This window comes from Haplochromis burtoni, unplaced genomic scaffold, assembly GCF_018398535.1.
Source record: "Haplochromis burtoni strain Fernald_Lab_line unplaced genomic scaffold, NCSU_Asbu1 Contig_1214, whole genome shotgun sequence".
Classification (NCBI taxonomy): domain Eukaryota; kingdom Metazoa; phylum Chordata; class Actinopteri; order Cichliformes; family Cichlidae; genus Haplochromis; species Haplochromis burtoni.
This window is the reverse complement of record NW_024583575.1, coordinates 4,027-13,400: the sequence shown is the minus strand read 5'-3', so window position 1 is coordinate 13,400 and position 9,374 is coordinate 4,027. Positions and strand designations below refer to the sequence as shown.

The window sequence follows — 9,374 nt, the reverse complement described above, 5'->3', positions numbered from 1 at the left end:
CACACAAACAATATCGCAGACATTAATAACTATGTCAAAGCTCTCCTCTGCAGCGCTCTGTGCTTCATACTCTATACTGTAGCATAGCAACTTTGCATCTAGGTCTTCAAACTAAAATAAGAAAATGGGAACATACATAGTGCATCATTACCTGCACACACTCAGCCATGACACCAGTCAGTGAGAAGTGGCAGCTTGATGCCGGATGTCTATGAGCCTGGGCCACATAAACCAAACCATAATCGGGCATGTCATCACATAAACAGTGCCATCTACGCCAGGCCTGGCCCATATCTGGATGACATACCACCTACCATGGCCGAAGGCAGCCAGCAGTTCTGGCTTGACACCAGATCCAGGCCAGACCTTTCTTCTATGTGGGACAGGGATGGAAACTAACATCGCAGCAGAGGACTGGATACCAGCTTGTGCTGTACCTTAGATGGTGAGTACAGATACTAATAACCCAGAATATTGACACAATTCTACATTCTTGCCAAGAGTGTTTACAAACAAACACAAGCATTTGAAATTCACCATCTCATCTACAGCAGTGATCTACTGTTTACTATGTGAGAGAGAAACAGTCCATTGCATCTTCAAGTACATGATAACAAGCTTTTATTGTATTGAACCATTTCTTAGATCTTAAAGTGAAGCTGATTGCACTCAGACACTGAAGCAAACCTCTCACTGTATAAAAGCTGGATGACTGCAGAACAACAGTTTGTAACATGTGAAAAATGCTCTGACTGTTTTCATCTGTACCTCGACCCAGATTTTTTAAACAGCACCCTAAGCTTGCAATGCTTCATATCAAAGTTTCATTAATATTTCATTTCCATTAAGATAAAACAAATCCAGTTTTTAAGGGAAAGTCCTTGTGACTGATCCTTCTTTAACGGGTCCAGACTCATAGCAGGCCTATTTAATGGACCATTTTAACAACACAGTTATCAGACTGTCACTGCTTCCTGTGAACACTTTAAACTTTGGACCTAAATGGCACAATTAGCCTTGCGCAAAAAGTCAAAGTCAATTTTGTGAGTGCAGAAAACACATGCACGATATTTGTTTGTGAAGGACTGACGGGAACTGATGACACTGTATTTCTTCATACTTCTGGAGCTTTGACAAACTGACTGATGTTTGCTGTTGTAGATCTGCAGCATCCTGATACAGGAAGTCTGGTTCGGCTCTCTGATAAAAAGAAAAGTCTTCATCTCTGGTCCTCTGAGTCTTACAGTAGATAACACAGAGGTCACAGGGAGTTTATGTGGATGCTTTAATGTCCAAGTGTCTTTCCTGCTCGCCCTGATGTGAAAAAGCCCGAGTAGCCCCGCAGGTCCAACCTGATCAGTCGCACCTGTTATGGCTAAATTTAGGAACGTTGTCCATTTCATTAAAAGTAATGAGCGGGTAATGAGGGCAAAACTTTGCCAGTCGAACACAAGGTGGCACTAAGTATGTGTCAAGTTTTTATAAACTTTGGAATAAGTGTCTGTATATTTTGTGAGTTTTGTCTTTGTTGTTTATTTTTAATGATATAATGACTCATTTTGTCTGAAATCAAATCAAATATGATATAACCACAACTGGACTGGCCACCGGGCCATTTTCGTTTTTATGGGCCGATGGTTGTTTCTTTTTGTTTTTCTTTTTTGTTTCTTTGTAACGGTATAAACAATGAAAGGTGGTGGAGTGGCCATTCGGCCATGATCGATTCTGGGCAGGACCAATTGCAGCAGAGGAGGTTGAACTTCAGTATAAAGTTTGGTATTGAGGTGAAAAGGAAAGCGATTTGTCCCCTACTTCATCTAGATTGAGAAAAAGACTCATTCTCTCCCCTCCCTCTCCTGTTGCTACTTCAATCATGAAACTGATCAATGATCAGCTGATCGCTTCTTGTTTGTTTATCGCCCACTTTGCGCCAGAAAGAGGAAACCAGCGGATGTCGCGCTAAACAACAGCAGCACGTTTAAGCTTGATCAGCTGTTGTTAGAATTTATTTAATATTAATTTCTAGTATCAGCTGATGTTTGCTGGAGCCACAGCTGTAAACCTGCTGGTCATGATATCAGTTTGGATATGTGGTGATTTGTTTGTTTGTTTTTATGTAAAAGTGTTTTCTGAAATGTTATTTTGTTGTTGATGTTGTAAATGTGATTTGCACTTCCCAGCCACCGTGCAAATGATCACTGCAGCATTACTGAGAGTTAAAAACTGTCTAAATTCTTTCATCTGTAACAAAATGATCACATGGCTGCTCTACCAGGTGTAACAGTTAAGTTTAACATCCAGGCATCCATGAAAACAGAATTTATCACATTTAACGGAGTTAGAAGTTAGCAGGAAGTTAGCTCACTAGCTTCCATCTAAACATGATATAGCATGTTCTTACTGAGGGATTTAAGAAACAAATTCAAACGTACAGCTCTGCTATCACTTCCAACATAAATGAAGACAGGAAAGTAAACAGCAGCGACGTTTGTAGGGTTACTGAATTTGAGCTAGCTGGTATATAATAATGTGCTACGTGATCGCTAGCGCGACAAAGCTATGTTAGCATAACATAAACAGTAGATTATAAAAGCTGGAGGAGGAACACTAACGAACGGAGGACTTTTTTCCACCTGATAAAAGTTAACGTGAGGGTTCCCGATGGTTAGAGACAAATGCAATCACATGGAGAACAACTGAGATAATCCATCCACATTACGAGGTTAGTCATTAATATACTGCTGCTGGGCTGCAGTTACATCGTAAATGTTTAAAAACTGAGCTTTAAAATGATTAACAGTAATAAAAACCAAGAGAAGCCGACAGTGATCACTGACTGTTTTTAGGGGCTTGTTGAGATTAAATACAACAAGATACAAAACACCAAAACATGTTTAAAACACAGCAGCCTTAATAAAGAAAGAGTAGAGTGGGCCCTGGATTCATCACATCATCAATCATCATCCTCACTAATGTCCGAGTGTCAGACACAAACATGGGGATCAAACTCTGGCTGTTGTGGATCCTCCAGGTCTGTTTAACACCAGCAAGAGTGAACCTGATGTGAGGAGGGAAATCACTCAGGTCTAAAGGGTCCTGTTCACCCACGGAGACGACCTGAAGAGGAACATAGTCATCACTGACAGCAGATCGCTGCATAACTTAAATCTACATGTAGAAGACAGGTTTGATGTTATACTCAAGTTCATGCAGAAATGTAGAAAATGTCAGAGTTGACTGGTACTGGGAGACACTGGGAAGGATGGGATACTTTAAGTAGTGCAAAGCTGGAAAAGGAAGACAGTCTGTGCTCATATCCTGAAGTCCAGTCAACTAACTGCTGTTTTTTATTTTAAATATTTTTCAGTTAAGTTTCCTCTGAGCAGCACTTTTATTTAGCATTTAAATAAATACTGCTTTATGTTTGAGACAACACCACGTACATCTAGAGACACTTCACTGCCAGGCTGTTAGCTGACCATCACATGTGTTGCACTCAAATGCTGCAAAACCCGTTTAAATAAAAAAATCACACTGAACTGTTTTATTACAATAACCTTAGTGTATTTAATGAAGCCATGCATCTCTGAGCTACAGCAACTTGAAGAAGATGCAGGTGAGAGTGAACATGTGCGAGCCTGAATAACTCCACAGGTACACGAGATCCTCACATGAAATATGCAGGACTGAGATGTTTGTCTGTAAACAGATGATCAGGTAAATTCAAAGCTGTGAACATCACGTGGAACAAAAGCTGGAACTCATCAAAATACAATGAACAGAAACAGTGTTTAAGTGGAAACTGCATGAAGGCACAGCTGAGTGAGTTTTCAAAGAAATGAGGGTTTAAATGAAAGATTAGGAACAGTGCGGGTGTAACACCCTCTCTGACCACAGGGTGGCGCTGTTACACGTCACATTGATAGAATCAGGAGTAGATGGTCGTTCAAAGCACTTTTAGTGACACGTTGGACTGATTTAACAAAGACAGCAACAACTGATCTGATGTGAAAAGCTTCAGGTGTGTGAAGAGTGAGGAGGAGGAGGAGGAGCAAAGGCACCTGAACACCACAGAAAACACCCAAAATACAAAATATTCAAAACAACTTTATTGTCCACTTTTTGTGTGTACAAAGTAATTAGTCTTTGATTCAGTCACATGAACACATCCCACGCAGACAGGACCGAGTGCAGTGAAACACATGATCACATGTTTATGTTTTATCTGTCTTTGGTCTTTTGCTGTGCACTTTGGAAATTCATGTAATAAACCTTTAATAAACTAATGGAATAAAAAAGTCACATCAAAGAGTTTTTCTGTGTTCGTTCCTCTCGGCTGCTGCCTTCTGTGTAACCTCCACCATGGTTCACTGTGCAGCCGGTGATGCTGCAGTCGCTCAGGAAAAGGAGAATAAAGGTGGAGAAACTCCACAGACAGCCTCACTCTGTAGAGCCTGTTGATGAAGAAGGTCAATCAGGAGACGTTTACAGCTCACAGCTCATCGGCTGTGTCAGGAGGTGAAGCAGGAAGTCAGCCTGTTATTGATTAGTGATTTATTACCTCTGATTCTCTGCTGCAGTGAAACCTCCTTCTTCAGCGGCCACAAACGAGCGACGAGGCTTTGAGCATCCTGGTAATGTTGAAAGTCAGATTCAGGTCTGACTGTCACAGCGTCACGCTCACAGAACCTGAGGTTCTTTCTCAGATCATCAGAATCAAACTTCAGCACCTGGACAAGAAAATGAACAGAGAGAAAAAGACGAGCAACAGTTTTACACAAAAAACCTACAAAATGAAACTCAAACACAAACTGAAACGTTTAGTTTATTTACAGTAAACATCATTTATTCATCAAACCTCCAAACACACCAGCTCTGGCAGAAACACACAAAGACCAAAAACTCAGAAAGACAAGAATCAAAAAGCTTCCTCCAGCTTTACGATGATTAAACACAATAATGTTGCTGATGTTTCTGCAGGTGTGTGAGGAGGAGGAGCAGTGAAGGTACCTGTCCTCCCGCCACATGCAGGGCAATGGCGACGTGGTCCCAAACATAAAACTGTGGATCCTGAATCAGCCCCCAAACTTCCATCAGGTTTTTGTCACGTCTTTGTAAAAGCACATATCTGAGAGGAAGCAGCGTCTGAATCAGCTGACAGTGTTAAAGGATCAGGAACATCCACCAAATGTTGTCTGAGATGGTGTCTAACCAGATTCTTACTCGGGATGGCATTACCTTGGCCTGTGTCTGTGTGTGCACGTCTGTGTGTGTGTGTGTGTGTGTGTGGTCTGTGTGAGTGTGTGCGTGTGTGGTGTGGGGGGGGGGGGGGGGTAGCATCTGTTTCTTACTTGTGTGTCTCACACATGGCCTCGGGCCTCCAGGTAAAGTGTCCGTCCCTGTAAGCACAGATGTTGCTGGGCTCGTCGGGCAGGACGGGATACTTGGTGAAGCGCTCGCCATCGTGCGGGCTGTGCACCAGCACAGTGTACATCACTTCCTGTTTGTACAGGGAAGTCTTGAGGACCCGCATGACGGGCGCAGCATGAAAGCAAAACTGAGAGAACAAAACTGGTTTAGGTGGACGTCTCACTGACTGTGAATCAGTAACTCGAGACATGTGCAGTGAGAGGTCGAGGTAGACAGACACAGCTGTTAGAGTAGAGAGACTGAAGTCCCCCGGCTTACCTCTCAGTGCATCTGAGGGCAGAAAGGCCTGACATCCTGTCTTATATGTTTGAAACCATACAGAAACAGAGCTTAGCTTGGTGTGCTTTTGCTAATAAATCATCTTCATTCTTAATCAAAGATTGAACCATAAGTTTGATGAATATGTTTAGTTAGATGAGAGAACATGTCTGTTCTAATCTGTGGATGCTGTGCATGTAAATGTGATCCAGCTTCAACCTCAGCAGGTGTGAAAGATAAGAAATGCGTCTCCGACATAATACATGATTCTGAGTAAAAGTAATGGTACTGAGTGTTAAACAGATTCATGTGTGATTCTGCTGGTAATTAATCTTAATTGCTTAATACTGATCAGACTATACCAGGTAAGTTAAAAATGAGCAAGTTTAGTTTAAATAATAAAAACAATAAGAAAATGTGATCAATGAAATGATTCAAAGACAGGCCTCGCACTGAAAGGCTGTGCAGGGTTACTTCCTCTCACGCCTGCATCCTCTGAAGGTTCAGCCGGTAGCTCACAGTCACAAACTACAGCAAGTTATGTCAGAGGGGCAGCAGCCACCCAAGACTGTGGGCTTCAAACTGGGGTTTTTGCGTTTTCTCGGCTCATTTTTGCCGTGTTAAAGAATCAAGAAGACTTCAACCCAGCACCAAACGCAGTGCATCTTTGGATCCAGCTGTGCTCTTCTTCCCAGCCTCTCTCCTCCAAACATCAGAACAAATTCAGCGTTAGTTCAGAGCACGTTAGTGCTTCGACTGATTAATATTCTGACTGTTTTGTTATTTTATTCTGCCTTTTCTTTGCTTCTGCTAAATTGTTTTAATGAAATATGCTGCAAATTGAACTGTGCAAATGTCCTTTTTACCCCTTTGTGAAACAGTAAAGGTCAAATAAATGGCTCTTACAGGATCCTCCAGCCCTTTAAAAGTAACAGAGCCATGAAATTTAAGCCAGTTAGTTACCGACCTAGAGGGGAGCTGTTGTTAACAGGTGTGGTTGGTTAGTTACTCAGGACCCTGGGAGTCCTGGTGGGTCAACACCTGAAGTGGGGATTAGGACAGAGCTGATCCAGGGTGGTGGCCCCACAGATCGACAGTATCAGGTCGACAGTGGTCACGTGACTTTTGTCTTTGCAGTTTGCTCTCTTCCAGTCTGATGTGATGGACGGACTGAGCGGTTTAAAAACATTTTTCCTTTAACAAACTCAGAGTGCCACATGAAAGTTTGTCTCCTGTGATAAAACAGCATTAAGCTCTTCTGTAAGTGTTCATTTAAACTGAAGGAGTCCGTACCTGCTTGCTGTAGGCCTCCAGCACCTTCTCCACTGTGAAGGTGAAGCGGTACGATCCATACCTGGACTTCTCACTGAAGGCTGGAGAGGAGGCGAACTTCCACAGGAAGCTCTGCTGCCTCCGGGCCTGCTCCTCGGTCCGGTTTGGGAAGGTCTTCTTCAGGAGCCTCCTCTCAGCTGATTGGATCTCCTCTGGTGCCACAGCCAGACTCCACCACACCAGGGACATTCTGTCTGGATCCTCTGAGCCGCTCTTTGGATCCTTGAAGCCTCCGTCATTCTTGATCTCTTCTAATCTGTATGTGTCGTGTTTCAGATGAAACACATGAAGCTCCGGCCGAGGGTATGGACGCATGTTTTTATGAAGGTACTGGTTTCCAAAACCATACGTCCATGCTTCCTGTTTGAAGTCTTCCAGCCTTAAATGCTGACTTTCTATAAAATGTTCATCAAATCCTCTGCTGTTGGTTTGTTTCTGCATGATCAGGTGAAGGATCCAGATCAAAAACACCAGTGAACAGTCCAGACTGTCAGTGTCACTCTGTGCTGACGGGGAGAGGAGGCACAAGCGCCCAGGCGCCCATCAGCTGGTTATCTGGAAATAAAAGTTAATCTTTCAACACACACACACAATAAATTAAAGTCCTGTTAAAGTAATCAGCATGATCAGCACTGGTGTGAGTCACTGGGTAAGGCTTTTTAAAGCACCCAGGGGTGATTACTAGTTATAGGAACTTACATACAGGAGCCTGAGAGCTTTGTTGCAGCTGGATCCAGGAGGCAGACGCGCTTTCTAAGTTTGATGATTAGGCTGAAGATTTCCTCTTTGATGAAGCTGGAAACACAGACAGTATGATTAGGAAAGTGACCCTGTCACAGCAGCAAAAAGAGGAAAAACAGCTCTCAATAAAACCAAATATCACAAAGTAAAATAACTCAGAGACGAGACACAAAGAAAGTTGCTCAGCTATTAGCTGAGACCCACAGAGTCCACGCTGCTGTGCAGAGGTGAGGAGCTCTCAGTGTGTTTGATTTGATCTATAAGGAGAAACCAGCGCTCAAAACCTTTAGGCAAATACACACACCTGCAGGGATAGTAGCTGCCACCCTCAGTTTGACACCTGTGACACGACCTTTCACGACAAATGGTGCGTCTCCGTAGTGTCGTGGAAAGGTCCCCGGTTCGAAACCGGGCGGAAACATTTCTTCCCTTTTTTTTCTGAAATGACAACAACAGCCGCAGGAGTTTCATGTTTCCTGAAACAACATTGTTTCCCTTGTTTCTGACGCCTCAGTATCTTTATGTAACCTGTCCAATGAATATGATTAGAAAACGAGCGCAGGACGAACGAGGACAGATCACATATGAAGGCTCAGGTGTGGGTTTGTGTGAGTGTCACAGGTATGTTTACGTTCTATGGCAGCGGTCCCCGACCCCCGGGCCTCGGACCGGTACCGGTCCGTGAGTCGTTTGGTTGAGGCTCAGGTGTGAAATGTCTGGTTTTCAGGGTTTTTATCGGTTTTCAGCGTTATTTTGTTATCGTTTTTATCGTTAACTCGGTTTTCCTGGGTCTTTTCACGTGTGTTATGAATAAATCTTCTTTTTTTCGGTACCGGTACTAGTTTTATTTTGTTGTATTTATCCGCGACACCTTAAAGGCCGGTCCATGAAAATATTGTCGGGCATAAACCGGTCCGTGGCGCAAAAAAGGTTGGAGACGGCTTGTCTATGTAAATATCAAAGTAACAGGAAACAGCGACAGCGTTAGTATCCCTCCCCCTGTCACACCGGGGACAACATTTTTAAAAAGCATTCACTTATTGACTTCGTGCATGCTTGCAACAAACCTTACTGCAAACCCACTCAAAGACTAATGCAAAGTATTAACAACTCTGTGTGATGTTTACTGATTAAACTATCCACGGCACGTCACACGAAGGTTTCCAGGGGGATTTGTGTCCTCCCAGTAAGAACTTTCTGCTTTAACAGTCTAACACACATCCCGAGTCTGTGCTGCTCACTGAAGTCCAAACACTTATTTTTATTATACTTTCTTCCCAACAGGCCTTTCATTCCTTGTGATCTCGTTGCTCGTCGCCAAAGTAATGGATGTAATTTAATTACTCGCCAGAAAGTCATTTGTTTCTCTATCATTAGCTGAAACTCGCTGTTACATAATTACCAGTTAACAGTACAAACCTGAGGCCACACACACCAACACGAATCCTGAGGACACAAACAAAGTTTTCCTTTATTATCATCAGTGTTTGCTCACCTACGAACACAACAGCTGAACGCAGCTCTGCTCCTTCCATGCGGTAAAAACCAAAGTAACGTCCGTGTCTCCTCTCCTCAACATCTGTAAACAGCTCCACCATTTTCCTCCGCCTCCT

At 43.1% G+C, this 9,374-nt stretch overlaps 2 protein-coding genes across 5 annotated transcripts in view; both read right to left on the bottom strand.

The window, feature by feature from the left end:
- Window positions 1-9,374, bottom strand: part of LOC121813163 (complement C1q tumor necrosis factor-related protein 3-like) — a gene marked incomplete in the record, with an annotated part of 55,725 nt that extends 46,351 nt beyond the window's left edge. Inside the window, 1 exon segment of the mRNA XM_042216724.1 lies at window positions 9,267-9,374. Within this exon segment, the coding sequence (XP_042072658.1) occupies window positions 9,267-9,359 (93 nt within the window).
- Window positions 4,095-9,370, bottom strand: LOC102301444. 4 transcript variants are annotated; one of them, XM_042216720.1, is made up of 7 exons: window positions 9,257-9,370; window positions 7,720-7,815; window positions 6,982-7,575; window positions 5,352-5,557; window positions 5,011-5,128; window positions 4,562-4,730; window positions 4,095-4,454 (listed from the first exon to the last, which is right to left on the bottom strand). In XM_042216720.1, the coding sequence occupies exons 3-7, from the start codon at window positions 7,459-7,461 to the stop codon at window positions 4,441-4,443; spliced, it is 987 nt and encodes a 328-aa protein (XP_042072654.1). In that variant the 5' UTR covers window positions 7,462-7,575; window positions 7,720-7,815; window positions 9,257-9,370; the 3' UTR covers window positions 4,095-4,440. The 4 variants fall into 4 exon arrangements, with proteins under 4 accessions (XP_042072654.1, XP_042072656.1, XP_042072655.1 ...); XM_042216722.1 differs by having other exon boundaries at window positions 7,724-7,815; XM_042216721.1 differs by lacking the exon at window positions 9,257-9,370 and adding an exon at window positions 8,066-8,199.

Bases quoted from the DNA above. Each gene is read 5' to 3' on its own strand.
- LOC102301444 (XM_042216720.1), bottom strand. From the start codon at position 7,461: ATGCAGAAACAAACCAACAGCAGAGGATTTGATGAACATTTTATAGAA. The intron at 5,129-5,351 runs GTAAGAAACAGA...GCTTCCTCTCAG, and splicing joins GCCATGTGTGAGACACACAA to ATATGTGCTTTTACAAAGAC. The intron at 4,731-5,010 runs GTACCTTCACTG...TTTCTTGTCCAG, and splicing joins TGCATGTGGCGGGAGGACAG to GTGCTGAAGTTTGATTCTGA.